Genomic DNA, 17879 nt, shown 5'->3' with positions numbered 1-17879 from the left:
CCCTCACCAGTGTATTTCAGTCAGCCTGTTCTTCTCCCCATCCTGTCTCTGGTAAATCCTCTTACCCCCACACTTCTTGTCTGTACCTCAGTTCTGTATGCATAAATAAATCAATTTTTAAAAAAATAACTCAAAGGGCTCTAATGGTCCCCCTCGGTCGTTGCTTTTTTTTTTTTTTTTGGTTAAAATCTTGAGGCTGGTGAACAGTAGCTGCACAGCCCCCAGTGTGTTCTGTGATTACAAGCTTTCTTGAATTTGGATATTGGTTATTTTTTATAGTGTAAACCAAGTTTTATATCTATAATGCAAACAGGTATACCTATCTGTTTCCAAATAAAACTGTTTACACTCAAAATAAGAAAATAACTCAAAGGGCAGGTCTCCTGCCCACTTGTGACTATGCAAGTTCCTTTCCTTTTCTTTTCCTAATATAGCTGTCCTTTTAAATGTAAAAAATAAATAAATCACTTCAAAGAAAGCCCTTCTCAGGCAGAGCTAATCTAATCAGGCCTTCAGTTCATTTTGTGGGTGTTTCCCTAAGGAGTCTCAGATTTGGATTTTGAAAAGCCTCCAGCATTTGCTAACTAGAGGCAGGTTCCATCTGTAGCATTGATGCCTTTGGGCAAATTCCTTTCTGCTTGACATTCTCCAAATATCACAAAGACCTGGGCTGGCCACCTAAGACCTAGAAGGCTGACCCTGCCAGCCACGCACAAACCAGTTGTCCTGCGAAGAGTTTCTAAGCGTTGGAGCCCCATAGTCAAACTTGGATTCTTGGAGGGGGCTGGTTAAATCATTCCAGTGCTTCTCTCTTCTGGGGGGTGGAGCTTAATTCCATACCCACACCCTAATCCTGAAAGTGGGCTGGATCTCCAAAGAGCAGGGAAAGCAGAAAAAGGGTAATTTGACACCAGAGTAAAGACGCCTAGCCAAAGCCTCTTACCTGTGATCCAGGTTAGCGTCACCTGTCACCTGTTAAGTCATGAGGAGTCACATTCCCCTGATGTGATAACATGGGGATTTTTCACCCCTGAAGGTTTTAGAAAAACCCCGAACCTCATTCTAGCCCAGAGAAAGTATGGCCCAAACCCAGATATAAGGACTTTCTACAAAATAAATACCTGACCAGTACTGCAGAAGAGAAACCTAAGGTGTGGGGAAGTACACGGTGCGGTTCTGGCCAGGTTAACACTTTCCTGACTGCTCGGAACTGACAGCACTGTACTGTTGGTGCCTAACATCAGCCAGTGCACCTTCTGCATCTGACAAACAGAAAGGCACCCACGACTGGGTAGGAGGGACGGTGGGGCGTAGGGGGTGGATACAATATTCGCGAGGAGGGTAATTCACCTGCAAAATTCCTTCTGTGATAGAGTCACATCCTGTTCACATTCCATCATAGTCTCATCTTCCACCTAAGCCCGAGAATGTCTAGGTGCATGTCAGGAGTGGAAGTCTGGGCCACCTCAGGCTCCCTCCTGTCTCCCCTCCTCTTAGGCGTACATATGTGTGCGTGGGACCTGCTTTCTAAATTACTGACGCGTAGGTGGGACTTATGGCTTCAGTTCTCGGAATTCAGCCCTGGGTCAAGAGGTGAAATTTAGATTTGATTTGGGGAAGTTGGTCAAAAACGCCAAAAGTTTCAACATTTTGAGTAAATAGGTTCAACCACTAATTGACAGCTATAGCTAGATGCTTAGTTACCTATTTAGCCAAGGTGAAAATAAAAAATGTTCAAGGCAAATCCAGTATGTTACAGAGCTGGAAAAAAATAGCCTTTGCTCTTTTTTTTTTTTAAGTCTTAGCACTTTTAATATTAAGAAGACTCAGTTTTCCCGAGTAATTGAAGGGCTGGTATTGGCATAAAACACAAAATCTTTGTTTGCAATGTAAATAATAAATATTTCTACAATAATCCAAGAAAATTTTATCACTTGAACAGAATCAATATTGTTTTGCTTGACACACAATAAATATTAAGGTTCATTTAAAAATAATTTAAGTTCATTGTTAAAACCCTGATTATAAATATCTTTTTTGCCATTTTGAACAGATGAGGTTTTCTTTCTCTTTCTGTAACTTTCTATTTCCATTTAAGCTTTTGTCCTTTGTTGTCCTCTTCTTAAACAAAGAAAAACTTTCTCCTCTTTTCCCTTCACGGCCACTTGTCCATACCACCGCACACTTTTTCCTACCAAAACCACATCTGATTTTCCTTGCACATTTGCACGCAATGTTTTTTCTGTTCCCTGGTTTATCGCTAGTGGTTTCATTTTCTTATATTGGCTCTAACTCTTAATATTTTATAACCCTGATTTCCAGTAAAAACTAGGAAGCTAGCAATTATAAACTACCTGCCATATTCTGTCATAGATTAGCATACTTGTGAGTATTCCATTTTATAATTTCTAGAGGTATATGCTCCCTTTTGCCACAATTTTCAATGTGGCACAAGAGCCAAATGTCTTTATTTCATCAACAAAATTAATAAATCAAAAGTTAAAAACATATATTTAGCAATTAATAGACTAGTATTAATACACTAGTAAGTTCTTTTCTTTAGAAATGATATGGATTTTCAACAAATATTCATCATTTCACTTAACTTAATATTAACTTTCAGGGTTGAAATCACCAAAAAAATTTTGCACCCTTCAACAATGCAGGATTTGGGTGCATGACCCCTATAGAGTTGGAAGTCTGTGTATAGCTTTGACTTCCCCAAAATGTAACTACTATTGTTGTTGATCGAGGCTTAACCAGTACACAAAACATTAATGAACCCATATTTTGAACGTTATAGATGTTATATACTGTATCCTTATAAAAAGTAAGCTACAGAAAAGAAAATGATATGAAGATAGTAATAAGAGAAAGTATACTTACGGTACTCAATTGTATTATTGGTGCCTTAAGTTTATTACATCTTCTACAAGAAAATCAATATAAATGTATCATCTCCATTCAAAACCATTTTGTCCAATGGCCAACTGTATTTTGAAGTAAAGATATCCTAAAGTACAATTATTGTTAAAACATTGATTTATAAGCTCTTATCCACATTTAACTGATCGGTCTTCAACAATTATGCTTTGACTGTTGATGAAAATATCAGGAGCTGGCCCTCCCCGTCTGACCTGCTGCTCCCCTCAGCAGTGTATTTCAGTGGATCTGCTTGTTCTGCTCCCCACTCTGCCTCTGGTGAAGCCTCTCACCGCCCCTGCACCTCTGGCCTGTACCCCAGTTCTGTATGCATAAATACCTAAGTCTTAAAAAAAAAAGAATAAATAAACTTCTCTAAGCGTCCATCACTCTCAAAACACAAAAGGAGACCAACAACAAAGTAACAGCTTTCCTGGGAGGGAAGGGATGTTCCCCTTGGCAAGTTGAACCTAGGGAGGAAAAAGAAATTTTACTGTGCTCCCTGCCCGGGCATGACAGGCAGAGGTCCAGGAGGTGGACAGTGTGGTGGGATGGGAGAATTCCATCTGCATCACAGTTTCTGATGCCATGTCAAATGTGGTTGACGTTAGCTGTTGTGAAGGCATCAAAAATAAAATACACATCTATAGAAAGCAAAATAAAAATGAGAGAAATAGTTAATATTTTTTATCCCTTTGGAGTCTCCAGGGCTTTAGTCACCATGAAATGTACTTTCTGTTGACAAAGTTTATCTCAAGTGTCTGTGAATCATAAGATGACTGTCTCCCCCACCCCACCCCACCTTTTTTTTTTTTTTAGCCATTTTGAAGGTTTTTCACTAAGATGCAGTTATATCTAGGACCTGGAATACTAAGCTGAGGTACTTTATAACAATAGAAAGTGCTGAAGGATAATTTCTCCCAAAATGGTAAAATCATGACTCTTAGGCTGATGTAAAACTAGTCAGATGTTGAAATCAGTTCAAAGGAAATCCAAGCAGACATATCAAAAATATTAAAATGATTCTGCTGATTATAGTGAAAAAAAATGGGAGGAAATGTCTTTCCACTTCACAGTATTAATTTGCATGTTCATAGGCACAGTGTTTGCTATTGTCAGAACTACAGAGTTTACAAAATAGCCACCAGAAGATCAAATCAGAAAACCCGTGAGAGGAACTGAGAACTTGGGGAACAGGAAAGGCTGAGACACGGAACAGTGATTTTTTTTTTTTTTAAAAGATTTATTTATTTATGCATACAAGAGCCGGGGTGCACGCCAGAGGAGCGGGGTGGGGTTTGGGGTAGGGAGTGAGAGGGTTCACCAGAGACAGTGGGGAGCAGAACAGGTGGATCTGCTGGAGTACACTGCTGAGGGGAGCAGTGGGGGTCAGGAGAGGTCTGCTGCTCCTTGTGGATCAGCTTCCTGGATGGGGATCAAACTCATGCTGTAGATAGCTTGATAGAGCTGCGACTTACCCACTTTCTCTACCAGGGAGGCCCCCAGGACAGTGATTTTAAACAGAAGGAACAAAACAGCTCCCAGGAAAATAGAAGTATTTTACTGAAATGCTGCTGAGCCAGCCACCAGCTAAAGTGAGCTGTGGTTATAGGGGCCTCCTGGTGGTGCAAGGGGTGAAGACAGCACCATGAAGCTGTCCACAGCCACTGCAGCACAAGTTGGGTCCCCTGCTAGTGATCTGACCCACATGGCGCAGCAGACCTCTCTTGTCTCACCTGCTGCTCCCCTCAGCAGTGTATTTCAGTGGATCTGCCTGTTCTGCTCCCCACTCTGTCTCTGGTGAATCCTCTCACACACACACTCCATCACACACACACACCCCACCTCTGGTCTGCATACTAGCTCTTATATGCATAAAGAAATAAATCTTTTAAAAATATAAATATCCAGTTACAGGATAAGTAAGGAACTGAAAATCAACCACCACGAAGCTTCCCAACCACCTAGTGCCTAATCAATAGGCTGACACATTGGGCTATAGGAAGTCTGACAATCTACAGTCATGGGCAGGGTGGAGTACATCAGGCGCCCTTCCTTGGGCTCCTCATGCTGTCCGGAGTTCTTTCCTCTTGCTTCAGTAAATTCACACTTGCTTGCTCTCACGTTTGGTGTGGCGGCTGTTGTTCTTCAACTATACACACCCAGAGCTGCGTGCACCCAGTCTCCTAACATCCTGAGTGCTTACTAGGTTGAACTAAGAGTGGTGATGGTGGTAAAGCACCAAAAATATATGTGGAGGCCAAACCAAGATAAGAGTTGTTTTAATACAAAGCAATCAATGTTTTGCAAAGGGCCATCTAATACATGGTTTGGTTTCTGCAGGCCAGTCTTTGTAGCAACTACTCATTGTAATGAGAAATATCAAGGAAAACAAATGGACTTGGCTGTGGTCCCATGAAGCTTTATTTATGGACACAGAAATTTGAATTTCATGTAACTCTCACTTATCACAGAGTATTACTTCCATTTTTCCTGTGACCTTTAAAAAAGAGTAGGGGGGCCCTTCCTGTTGCGCAACGGGTGAAGATCCAGCACAGTTAGCTAGCCGCAGTTGCTTCCTTGTGAGGTGACCCACTTGGTGGGGCAGACCTCTCCTGTGCTCCCCAACCGCCGCTGCCCCCTCAGCAAGTGCAGTTCGTCTATCCGCCTGTTCTGTGTCTCTGGTGAATCCTCTCACCGCCCCTGTACCTCTGGCCTGTACACCAGTTCTGTATGCATAAATAAATAAATATTTTTTTAAAAAAATTTAAAGGGGTAGGGAACATTTTTAGCTCACAGGTGTCCCAAAAACAGACAGGAGCAAGATTTGCCCCGGGGGCCACCGTTAGCTACAACCTGCTCCAGCAGGTACATTGTACCTGGTTTCCCCCACCAATAATATAGGAGGATAGGAATTTCTGCAGAAGCACGAAGTTGTGAAATGAACTAACGCAAATAACATACCCAGAATGGTGTGCAAGGTTTTAATTACCATTATTATTCTAGAACTGGGATCAGCTCGCCTAAAGTTAGAAACAAGGTCAACTGCTTAAGTGCCCACTAGACTGCGCGCGCAGCAGGACTCCAGTCCCACCCCACCGTCCCATTTCCGGAGTCGTCGAGGGACATGATTTCCACCTCGGTAGTTGTCTTGGCCACAGGTCGGATCCCAGCTGAGGGCTTCCGGAAAATATGGAAATCTAGAGCGAACACACACACCGGGAAAACACACACACACACACACACACACACACAGAGCGCAAAATTATGGAAACTTGGAGGGCACACACCCAGCGGTAACTGGCCGAGACCAGCTGCCACAACGTGGGAGGCGGGACGACGGCGTGCGCTTTCCTGCGACTGGGCAGCGCCGTGCTGGCTAGTTAAGTGACGCCATAGGCCGGCTCTAGAGGCGGGGAAAGGAGGGTGAAAGGGCGGCTCGGGCAGGCGTGGCGTGGTAGTGTGAGGGTTCGTTCAGCTATTGGTACGGGAGGAGATACCGATGTTTTATTGGCCATCGGCGCTCGGGGCGGAGAGCCGAGCGGTCAGCGATTGGCCCGAGCAGCGCGAGGCGGGCGTCCCTGCCGGCGGTGGCTAGCGATTGGCCTGCATGGGCAGGGCGGCCCGGGGCACCGGTTCCTGGACACCCGCTGGCGATGGCGTCTAGCGGCTGGCGCTGGTTTCGCGGCCTGTGGGCTGCTGGGCAGCCCCTGTTCCAAGGTCGTGCTCTGCTGGTCACCAACACCCTGGGCTGCGGCACTCTCATGGCAGCGGGGGACGGCGCGCGCCAGTCCTGGGAAATCCGCGCCCGACCCGGCCAGAAGTTTAACCCGTGGCGCTCAGGTGGGGAGGCTGGCGCTGCTGGCCCTTGACCCCGAGGGACCTTTGACCCCAGACTCTCTGGGTGCTTGAGCCAGACCAGTGAGCTGTCAATCTTGATCCTTCTCCGCTGTCCCGGGTAGAACCCTTAGACCCTCCCTCTCCGTCTGCCTCCACCACTGTCATCCTGGGTTCTGCTCCCTCCCATGGCCCCCCCACCCCCATCGCCACACCCCTCGGCCCTGGCCCGCTTTGAGGTTCCCTCTGTCATACCTGGTGTTTCTGTGTTAGAGCAAGGGTGCAGCTCAGGACCTGGCCAGCCTGAGGCCACTCCCTGCCTGCACACTTGCCCACCAACTGAACCTCCATTTCCACCTCTGGGTTGATGTTATCACCCTGGAAGGGTGGTGAGAGCATGAGTGAAAAAGATAGGTAAGGAGACCCAGAAACATGCCTAGCAGTGGGGCTGTGCAGGAAAATATATATGTGTGGGCTCTGAGAGGGAGGATTTAGCCAGGGAGGGGGTGAAGTTTGCCCTGCTGACATGGCCTGGACTCTTGGACTGCCCTCAGCCAGCATGTTTGCTGTGGGCTGCAGCATGGGCCCCTTCCTGCACTACTGGTACCTATGGCTGGACCGCCTGCTCCCTGCATCTGGCTTCCGTGACCTCCCAAACATCCTCAAGAAGGTCCTCGTGGACCAGCTGGTAGCCTCTCCTATGATGGGCGTCTGGTACTTCTTGGGTAAGGAGCTCTTATGAGTCAGAGCAAGCTTCATGTTAAGAAAGATGCTACATAATTCAGACATTCTGCAGGGCACAGGGAGGGAGAGGGATCAAAACAAGGGTGGGAAGAGCGCAAGGGTCTATGGTGATGGTGCATGGGGGAATTAATGGTGGGGATTCTTTGGGGACTGCACCTGAGAAAAGAAAGCCAACAGTGTTGCAAAAATGAACAGTGGGCCTCCCTGGTGACACAAGGGGTTAAGTCTCAGCACAAGGAAGCTCTCCACAGCCACTGCAGCACAGGCTGATCCCCAGCCAGGTCACTGACCCACAGGGCACAGCAGACCTCTCCCGTCTGACTTGCTGCTCCTTTCAGATTTCAGTGGATCTGCCTGCTCTGCTCCCCACTCTATCTCTGGTGAATCCTCTCACCCCCACACCTTTGGCCTACCCCCCAGTTCTTGTATGCATAAATAAAATAATTTTTTTTAATGAACAATGAGAAAAAAAAATGAACACTGAAATCAAATATATATATATATATATATATATATAATTTTTTTTTCTTTAAAGAAAGAGATTGATGTATCTCCTGTATGAGTGGCCCTGGACTGAGGGCAGGTCACAGTGGAGACAGGACAGATGGCAGTGGGGGCAGTTGTGTATGACAGAGGCACATGTTCTGTGGCTGAGGGATGAAGGTCATGGTCAGGAGGGCTTTCTAAAGGAGGGGCCACTCAGCTGAGACTTGAAGAAGCCAGGGCAGAGGGACCAGCCCGTGCAAAGGCCGCAAGGCCGAAGGAAGAGTTGCTGAGGCCAGGGCTGATGGAATGCAAAAGGCACTGGCTGAGGAGATGGCATTCCCTTCCCTCCAGGCTCGAGCTCCTTATCTATGAGTGACTGTAATAAAGCAGTAAGACAGCCTCAGTCTCTGGAAGGGTGTGTCTGTCTCTTGTCATGGATGCTATAACATCTCCTCACTGGAACCTGCTTGTTCTGTGTAGTTCCCCCCTGGCTGCTGTGTTGTCTTCCCAAGCGGAGACTAAACCCCCTAGTCTCTACCCTCCAGGGGTCACACCTCCCCCTGCTCACTACATCTGGGACTCTCCAGCCTCTGACGCTCATTTCTTGATTTCCTTGCCAGGCATTGGCTGCCTGGAGGGCCAGACGCTGGATGAGAGCTGCCAGGAGTTGCGGGACAAGTTCTGGGAATTCTACAAGGTGGGCATGTTCTCCAAGACCCCATCCTGCCCGCCACCAAGCCTGCCCCTCAAGGCCCCCACCGGTCTTTCAGCCCTTCCCCTTAAGGCCTCGCCTCCCATACTCAGGCCCCTCTTGGGCCCACCCTCACCATGCCACCCCTCCTCACAGGTGGACTGGTGCGTCTGGCCAACTGCACAGCTGGTGAACTTCCTCTTTGTGCCCCCCCAGTTCCGAGTCACCTACATCAACGGGCTGACGTTGGGCTGGGACACGTACCTCTCCTACCTTAAGTACCGGGTGAGCGCAGGGGGCATACCAGGCACCCAGGGGACTCCTCGGGAACCCCCTTTGTGAAGCCCAGGTGACGGTGCAGCACTCTTCTGGAGGAAGGCCTGTTGTGCCCATGACAAACTGCATCCTACGGTGGGCAGGATGGGCAGGCAAGTTGCCGATCATCAGGATAAAGACCCAGCCCACCACCATTGCCTACTGCTGATCTGTCCAGCCAGGCTGACCTCGTGACAAGTGGAGAGCTCAGCTACGTGTGAAGCCGGAGGGGTGTGCGGGCATTTGACCAGAACTTCTTGTGCACACAGATCCCTGAACCAATGATGCCCCCAGGTCGCGTGGCCCTGGGCACCGTGCAGACTGAGCTGCCTCACACTCCAGCTGGATGCCAGACAGGACAAGACTGACCCCCCCCCACCTGGGTGGGAGGGGACAAGCTCCCAGGTGTCTACGACAGGTCCCGACCCCAGCCCAAGTGAGGCATCTGGCTGGGCTGTCCCTTCCAAACCTATTACTGGGTTACTTTCTCCACTTAAAACACAGCCATAAAGATGGACAGCCCTTCTCACGGGGCCTTCAGTGACCAGTGCCTGAGGTAACCCCTCCTCAGCACTGCACCCCGGCCAGCTCCACCCCGCCTATACCGCCATGGGCTCTGTTCCCCTCAGGCCCTGGGACCAAGGTGAGGGCCTGCCTGGAGTTAGCCGCAGTGTGCAGGCGTGGGCAGGGCCTAGCAGGCAGCAGTCTCATCTCTAATCACGGACTATGGGAATGCCATTAAATTCTCTGTAACTGAAAATCCTGTGCATGACCAGAGTTAGTGCTCACAGGAGACTGTCGTCCATTCGCTTTATTGGGTGTGTGTAGTGTAGTCATGACATCTCCTGGGGAACTGGGAGGCAGGTGTGACACTCATGACTTCAGAACAGGTCTGGTGTGTGAGGGGTAGGGGTCCCAGAGTAGTGAGTACCCACAGTGACACCCCCCGAACTCCAAAACCAGATGAACCCTGGGGGATGAGGAGCCAGGTGGGCCATTGCCTGGTTCTGACCCTCTGTGCTCCATGCTGAGACCCCTACAGTAACTGTGGCCCACCGAGTCCCAGCCAAGGGGCTCGCAGGCCTGGCCCCATCCCATCACTGGATCAGCCTGCTTGGGGTGTCATCTGGCCCCCTCTTCAAAACCCTTAAGTGTTGATGGGGGCAAATTAAAAAAAAGGGAGGGTCAAGAGGTGAGCGGAGAGTTCACAGGGTCACAACACGCCACGGCAGAGTGGGACAGGGCTTATGTACAGGGTGGGACACCTGAGCCCTTGGGGATATCTTCAATAAATAAATAAATAGCTACGATAATAAATAAGGGTGATGGGTAAGTCGGGGCAGGGGTCTGGCGCCAGGGCAGTGGGGGCCTGGGCCGGCCCTGGGGGCGGGGCGGGGCCGGGCAGGGCGGCTCTCAGCAGGCGCAGTCCTGGTGCGGGGGTGCCTGCTGGTCCGTGAGCTGTGGGCCCTGCTTGGCACCAGTCACCGCAGGGTCTGCTGTGTCCAATGACTCGGACATTTTCTCACAGATGACGTCCACCAGACGCTCAAAAGTCTGCTTGACATTGATATTGTCCTTGGCACTGGCCTCAAAGAACTCGAACCCTGTGATGGGGAGGAGAGGGATGAGCACCCTGGTCCTCCCACTGCACACCCTCAGCGGCTCTCTTTTGCTTCCTGAAGAGACTGTGCCTCTCCGCACCTGATTCTGGCCCTGTACCATCAGCTTCATTTCCTGAGTGATCCTCATGTTCCAGCTATAAAAACTATTTGCAGAACAGAATGTCCCATACCTGGCCTTTGCTTACGCTAGTTCCTCTGCCCCAAAGACCACCCTTCTTTCAAGCAGCAGGCCCAATGCCACTACCCCCCAGAAAGTCTTCTATGCCACAGAGCCTCTACCTCCCAAAGCTGGAGGCCTCTCAAGGGCCCAGCACTGGTGTCAAAATGAATGAGTCACTTCCTGCATGGTGCATCCCTATGCATCCCTCAGCACCCATATCCAGTAGTCCATGAGTGGTGGCCACTCAGCACAAAGCATGAAATGTCCAGATTCTAGTCCAGACACTGTCCTGGCTTTGCTATGAGACCTCAGGCATGTCCCCTCCCCTGCCAGGGCCTCCCCTTCCTAGGCTGGAGGCATCAAGTCCCATTGGGCACTCACCAAGGTGGTCAGCTAGCTGCCGGCCACGTTCTGACGATACCACCCGCTCATCTTCCATGTCACACTTGTTCCCAACCAGCAGCACCTGGGCGTTGTCCCACGAGTAGGTCTTGATCTGAGTTGACCTGGGGGAGATAGTGATGGTGATGGAGGTTGGTTAGGGATGGGAGGGCTCCCGGCGTCAGACCCCGCCTTCCCATCCCTTGATTGTAACCGGCTCAGTCTTCCCTCTAATTTTTTTTAAAGATTTATTTATTTATGCATGCAAGAACTGGGGTACAGGCCAGAGGTGCAGGGTGGGTGAGTAAGAGGATTCACCAGAGACAGGGTAGGGAGCAGAAGAGGCAGATCTGAGCTCTCCCTGGTGGCACAACAGGTTAAAGCGCAGCACTATGAAGCTATCGCAGCCACTGCAGCGCAAGTTCAATCCCCAGCCAGGGGGGTGACCCACATGGCACAGCAGACCTCTCCTGACCCTCCCGCTGCTCCCCTCAGCAGTGTATTTCAGTTAGTCCACCTCTTCTGTTCCCCACTCTGTCTCTGGTGAATCCTCTCACCATCACCCCAAACCCCCATACCTCTGGCATGAACCCAATGTTGTATGTATAAATAAATAAATTTTAAGGAAGGAAAAAACAAACAGGCAGATCTACTGAAATACACTGCTGAGGGGAGCAGTGGGCGGGTCAGGAGAGGTCCGCGGCGCCATGTCAGTCACCCCCCAGTAGGTTATGGGACTCCTGTTGCAGTGGCTGCACAGATAGCTTCATAGGGCTCCACTCTAACCTGCCTCGCCACTAGGGAGGGCCCCTTAGTCTCCCTTCTACCAATTGTCCATCCATTCCCTGACCTCTTTCAGTGTATCTTAAAATGTATCATTTTGGGTGAGCTATCTAAAATGTATCATTTTGGGGTGAATATCTAGCTTTTGCAAACTAGGCTTTCATTTTTCTGGCTCCCTCAGGTGTATTTTTTCCTATATGTTCACAGGGTTGTTTTTTTTTTTTAAATAATATAATAGTTTATTTTTACATCGTTTTGTGCCTTTTTCCATCTCAACTGTAATCCCCGCGGTTTCCCATCACCAATTCACCAGTGTGCTATCACCATAGTCCAGTGCATTTCTCCCCTCCCTCATTTTTGATCCCATTCCCCACTCCACCCACGTAAAATGTCTCTTGTATATAGCTGTTCATTATTATTATTTTCTCCCACAGGGTTTTTTTTTTTTCCTTAAGATTTATTTTTATTTATTTATACACACACGATTTGGGGCATAGACAAGAGGTGTGAGAGGTGAGAGGATTCGCTAGAGACAGCATAGGGAGCGGAACAGACAGGTCTACTGAAACACACTGCTGAGGAGAGCAGCAGGCGAGACTGCTGTGTCATTTGAGTTAGCTCCCTAGCCAGGGATTGACAGGCCCCAGTGGTGATAGCATTGAGACTTAACTCCTACGCCACCAGGGAGGCTCTAATACTACACTGTTTTAATGATTATAGATTCACAGCAGTTCTCGGACCCTAGTATTATTATATTTCCACCAAGGGTCTGGGGCTCTCTCAGCTTCACCATGCCTCAGGCTTTGCTTCAAGCCCAGCTCAGGAGGTAGTCTGGGAAGCAACAGGGCATGCTTACCAGTCCTGCACAGCGTTGAAGGACTCCTCATTGGTGATGTCATACATGAGGATAAAGCCCATGGCACCCCGATAGTAGGCTGTAGTGATGGTCCGGTACCGCTCTTGCCCTGCTGTGTCCTGAAAAGAGAAGACAGAGTCAGAGAGGACCCACGTGTAAACTCAGAGTGAAGCTGAACACAGCTTGGGGAAAGGCCCTCAAGGGGGCCTGTGCCTGGCGCATTTGAGGAAAAGTGAAGCTATAGCCTGGGCCAAACCAGGCCCGTGGCAGGGTGTGGGTTTTACCCTGAGTGGGGCAGGAGCCATGGAGGGCTGTGAGAGAAGGGAGGGATCTGACTTGGGACTTCACAGGTTCCTTCAGTCGTCAGTGGGGTTGAGGGAGGTGGCCAAGAAACTCTGGAGGAAGCAAGCACCTGCTCTGGTCCCAGGGCATGAAGCTGGGGGTCAGAGTCCAGTTGAAGTCTCATACAAGTCCATGGAAGAGTTGAACGTGGGGAAATGCACCAAGCCAGGTGATGCTCTCACAATAGTGGGGCAGGAGAGGAGCTGGCACAGGCTCCTTCCTCACTCTGGGGAGCTCTTACTAAGTTCCCACTGGGGTATGCTCACTTCTGTGCCTCTAGTCCCTAGAAGGTGCCTGAAAAATGCCCACTGTGTGAATGAATGGGTCCAGACAGGAAGGAGGAGAGTGAGAGCCAGGAGATTTCCGCAGGGACCCACCCAGATCTGCAGCTTGATCCTCTTGTCATTGCGGTAGATGGTCTTGACCTTGAAGTCTATGCCCACCGTGCTGACAAAGGCAGGCGTGAAAGAGTCATCTGCATAGCGGAAGAGGAAGGATGTCTTGCCTACACTGCTGTTGCCAATGATGAGAATCTTGAACATGTAGTCGAAGTTCTGATCCGAGGACTCCTTTTGCCCATAGCGTGAGTCTGTGGCTGACGCCATCTGGGGGTTTGGGTGTAGAAGAGCATGAGGGGCTTCATCCCAAATGCCCAAGCCTCAATTGCAGGAAGGGGAAAAGTCCAGAGTAGACTAGTGTGGGATTACCCTTACCCCACCAGGAACCCAAATGAGAATGGCAAGGCTACCCAGAGAGTGAGCAATGACCTTGAAGGGCCTGAGGTTTCAGGAGAGGAACACCAGACGAATGGGGATGGGGACATTCCTGCAGCCCCCAAAGCAGGCTTGCCAGGCAGGGCAGTAACCTTAAACCCGGGGCTGCATTGGGAGGGTAAGACTTCAGCGGCCCCGCCCCCCATCAATCATTCATGTTCTTCAGAACAGAGCGGTGCACGTGCACCTGCCTGAAGGCACAGCCGCAGCACCCCCCCCCCTTCCTCCAGATGGGGAGAACAGGACCAAAGCAGTCATGTCACGTGATGGGGGCGGGGCGTGCAAATGCTCACGTGCACACAGCAAGGCACACGCAGGTCCATGCTCATGCACACATGAAGCTGAGAACATATTCGATGCACTGGATATGAAGCCAGTACCTGTCTGCACACCGCCTTGCATATATAAATGTGCAAACCCACCCATGCACACGTCCTCCACCCCTGCAGGTGTGTACGCACCACTCACATGGTCACTCATCCCTGTGGACGTATTCACATGACCGAGCAAACACACACACAGTCCCCCTTACCCGCCCACCCCAGATTGGGGACTCTGTGGCTTCCGTGGCTCCATATGCATGCAGCACGCATACACTTGGGTTCGGACTCGCATGGGATCATACGAGCAAACCCTAGAACACGCCAAGGTACACACCGATCCGCCAGCACAGGCGAGCGCGTACACGCGTGTGCACACCACGCGCACGCGCACGCACAGAGCCTCGCGCACACAGCTTCCCGCAAGGCACTCGCCTCCCCTCCCCCTCCTCCGCAGAGCAGGGCGGGGGGGTGGGGGTGGGGGTGGGGGGTGAGGATTCGGGATGAGGATCGGACAGGTAGGAGAAACCGAGGTCCTATCCTTCCACAGGCCCGCGACCTCCACATCCTTCTTCCCAGGTAAAACCCGCCAACCTCGTCCCCCACCCACGCCAGCCCACCAGTCAAATGAAGGTGAAGTAGATGCTCGGAGCGAGAGCGCACCCGGCCGCTTGGCAGCTCACCTTACCCTGCACCGAAGCGGTGGCGACCCTGGTGGCGGCGACTTTTTCGGCGGCGGCGGTGACGGGACCCCAAGGTGCGCTGGTGCGGTGCTGCGCGGCGTCAGCAGCAGCAGCAGCAGCCTCAGCAGCAGCCCCAGCAGCGGTAGCCCAGGCCCCTGCAGTCCGCGGTGACGTCCTGCAAAGGGAGGGGCGGGGCCTCACATGCAGATATGGCCGTGACGCCATACTGGGGCGTAGCCGCACGAGGAGTTCTGGCCCACTGACGCACGCGGAGCCGATGGGGGGCGGGGTTCCGATGCAGATTGACGCGCCAATAAGGTGGGACTCCGGGTAGGCGACCAATAGCAAGTAGGGCCGGCGCAGGCGGGGCGGGATGACCTGCTGACTCCGCCTCTCGTCTGTATCGGAAGGCGGGGCTAATGGCGTCTTCTCACTGGCTTAAAGGCTCGAGCGACGGGCAGCATAACCAGTAAGAGATCATCGACTCTCTCCTGTCCGAGGGTGACTCCCGAGTGATTGAAGGGCCGAGGGGCGGAGCCCTTGTGTGAGCCTGGGTCTTCAGGGAGCGATCCTCTCCCATTTCGGGGACTCTAGGCGGCTACAGCCCTGTCCTGGGGGTTGTGACCTCTCGCTAAGCGCTCCGTAGTCCCAGTTTCAGAAAAGGAAAACAAAGGTTGAAGAAATGCTCTATGCCCCTTATTTATGGAGTGCAAAAAAAAAAAAATAAGTACAAAAGAGACTCCGTCTGATTTCGGAGATGCAAGACCTCCAAAGAGGACCGGACTGATAGAAGCTCCACCCTGTTTCTGAGATGAAAAAGACTCGATGACACCTACCGGTCCATCGAGTCCTAGACAAGAAGAAAGGGGCTGATGGATGCTTCCAGGACCTCTCCCCTCTCTGAACCCCTCTCTCCAGAGGGGAAACATTGTGAAGAAAAGGCGGAAGTAGGACAGAGAAAAGGCCTGTCTCCTAAACCCACAAAACCTGCCGGGGAAGACTCAGGAAACAGGGGAGACGTGAGCGAGTTTCAGAAACCCAAAAATAAAGTCGCGTGGTTAGGAGATGCTTTAATCCCTCCCAGGTTCCGGAGTTAAAAGACATGGAGTGAGACACCCCCTCCCGCCATCCTGGGAAAACAATGCTTAGAGGCGGAGGTTTTGGGGGTTTAGATGCTCCGTGGTTAATTTCCCAAAATCTTGAGGTCAGAAGGGAGAGGGGACGAGACCCAAACCACCATTCCGGGTCCCAGCCCGTGCAGTTCCTGTCCCCAGACCCGGCATAAGATTGTGGTCACAGGATATTCCTGATCCCCCAGCTTCCACCCCAGGAGGCGGAGATAGGGGGAATCGTTTATAAAAAGCTCACCAGCTGCGGAGGCGCCATGACTAGAATAACTTTGCGCCTCCAGGCTGCCCCCTCCCCAGCCCACCCCTTATCCCCCACACAGAGCTCGGGGACATCTCTCCAGCATCCCTGTCATTTGGGCAATCTAATTTTTCTAAGGGTAACATATTTGCCCTTCTCCTCCACTCAGGCTATAAAAGTACCACAATCCCACTGGAGGGAATGGAAATTTTCTGATAAACATAAAAAATAAAAATAAATAAATCCATCCCTGTTCTCCCAATGCGGAGATGGACCCACGAATCCTCGCTCTCTGCTCCCGGCTTTGGCTAACCAGTTACCTGCCTTGCTACCCAGGTGGAGGTGAGGATTTGCCACTGGGTCCCCTGACCTCACAAATGGGTACGGACTTTGTACTGGAGTGGCACTAGGAAATTCCGGGGGCAGGGGTGAGGGGTGAAGGATACTGCCCACGCCTAAAAAGGAGGAGGCCACGTTGGCGGGGTATGCCATTGTTTCCACAACAAAAGTCATTGAGGTCCGACCCTTACCACGGGGCACAACCAACCAACAGGCCGAACTTATAGCGGTGACACGGGCCTGTACCCTGGCAGAAGGATTGGCGCTCACTCTATACACGGACTCCAAATATGTCTTTCCCATCCTGTTATCTCACGCTGCCATATGGCGGGAACGGGGCCTCCTAACAACCAGAGGGTGTGCCATTACTAACGCCCCCCTTATCACCAACCCTCTGGAAGCCACACGACTGCCCTCCAGACTGGGGATAGTACACTGCAAGGCTCATCAACACGATGACTCCCCCATTTCCAAGGGCAACCAGATGGCTGACCAGACAGCCAAACAGGCAGCCCTCTCGGCTTTACCACCCATAACCACTGCCATCCTAACCAACACTGAGGACAGCAGTCAGGACACGGATACAACCACCGATGTTAACTCCAACACTGACACCGATTCTGACATTAACTCCAGGTCTTTTCTGACTCTCATTCACGATCTATTCCACTCCAGCCCACAATCCCTAACCCACTTCCTCGATGTCTTCTTTCCCCGTCACCCAAAGGCAAAACCCAATTATCGGACATCTCCAAAAACTGTTCTGTCTACCACCACACTAACCCCAACACTCCCCTCAAACCTAAGCCATACCCTTCCCATCAAGCACGGGGACACGCCCCAGCTGAGGACTGGCAAATTGATTTTACCAACATGCCCCCGGTACGTGAAACCAAATAGCTCTTAGTAATGGTTGACACCTTTTCTGGATGGATTGAGGCATTTCCTACCTCCAACAAGAGAGCCTCCACCGTGGCTCACGTCATCCTTATTCACATCATTCCCCGTTTTGGCTTGTCCTCCTCTTTTCAGTCTGATAACGGTCCGGAATTTACCACTCAAATAATACGCTCCTTGTCAACAAACCTTCCCCTCCCTTGGCATTTCCATTGTCCATACTTTCCCCAGGCCTTGGGTAAAGTCGAGCGGGCTAACAGAACTCTCAAAAACATTCTCACCAGGGCCCTCCCTGGTGGCGCAGTGGGTTAAAGCACAGCACTAAGAAGCTAAAGCCACTTCCGCATGAGTTCGATTCCC

At 50.8% G+C, this 17879-nt stretch overlaps 2 protein-coding genes across 3 annotated transcripts; one reads left to right on the top strand and one right to left on the bottom strand.

Moving 5' to 3' along the window:
- Positions 1–6552: 6552 nt before the first annotated feature.
- MPV17L2 (MPV17 mitochondrial membrane protein-like 2) lies at positions 6553–10334 on the top strand. The gene is made up of 5 exons (XM_004688178.2): positions 6553–6765; positions 7314–7484; positions 8610–8686; positions 8837–8965; positions 9265–10334. Exons 1-5 carry the CDS (start codon positions 6579–6581, stop codon positions 9361–9363), a joined length of 663 nt encoding a protein of 220 aa, XP_004688235.1. The 5' UTR covers positions 6553–6578; the 3' UTR covers positions 9364–10334.
- On the bottom strand, positions 9792–15094 carry RAB3A (RAB3A, member RAS oncogene family). 2 transcript variants are annotated; one of them, XM_004688616.2, is made up of 5 exons: positions 14916–15094; positions 13517–13744; positions 12798–12916; positions 11159–11283; positions 9792–10599 (listed from the first exon to the last, which is right to left on the bottom strand). In XM_004688616.2, exons 2-5 carry the CDS (start codon positions 13742–13744, stop codon positions 10409–10411), a joined length of 663 nt encoding a protein of 220 aa, XP_004688673.1. In that variant the 5' UTR covers positions 14916–15094; the 3' UTR covers positions 9792–10408. The 2 variants fall into 2 exon arrangements, with proteins under 2 accessions (XP_004688673.1, XP_012584633.1); XM_012729179.1 differs by having other exon boundaries at positions 14921–15094.
- Between the last annotated feature and the right edge of the window lie 2785 nt (positions 15095–17879).

This window comes from Condylura cristata, unplaced genomic scaffold (assembly GCF_000260355.1).
Source record: "Condylura cristata isolate star-nosed mole 26May11 unplaced genomic scaffold, ConCri1.0 scaffold00024, whole genome shotgun sequence".
Taxonomy (NCBI): domain Eukaryota; kingdom Metazoa; phylum Chordata; class Mammalia; order Eulipotyphla; family Talpidae; genus Condylura; species Condylura cristata.
This window is presented reverse-complemented; position numbering and strand designations above follow the sequence as displayed.

Bases quoted from the DNA above. Each gene is read 5' to 3' on its own strand.
- MPV17L2 (XM_004688178.2), top strand. From the start codon at position 6,579: ATGGCGTCTAGCGGCTGGCGCTGGTTTCGCGGCCTGTGGGCTGCTGGG. The intron at 8,687-8,836 runs GTGGGCATGTTC...CCCTCCTCACAG, and splicing joins AGTTCTGGGAATTCTACAAG to GTGGACTGGTGCGTCTGGCC. The intron at 8,966-9,264 runs GTGAGCGCAGGG...TTGTGCACACAG, and splicing joins TCTCCTACCTTAAGTACCGG to ATCCCTGAACCAATGATGCC.
- RAB3A (XM_004688616.2), bottom strand. From the start codon at position 13,744: ATGGCGTCAGCCACAGACTCACGCTATGGGCAAAAGGAGTCCTCGGAT. The intron at 11,284-12,797 runs GTAAGCATGCCC...TATCTCCCCCAG, and splicing joins TTCAACGCTGTGCAGGACTG to GTCAACTCAGATCAAGACCT. The intron at 10,600-11,158 runs GTGAGTGCCCAA...TCCCCATCACAG, and splicing joins GCAGCTAGCTGACCACCTTG to GGTTCGAGTTCTTTGAGGCC.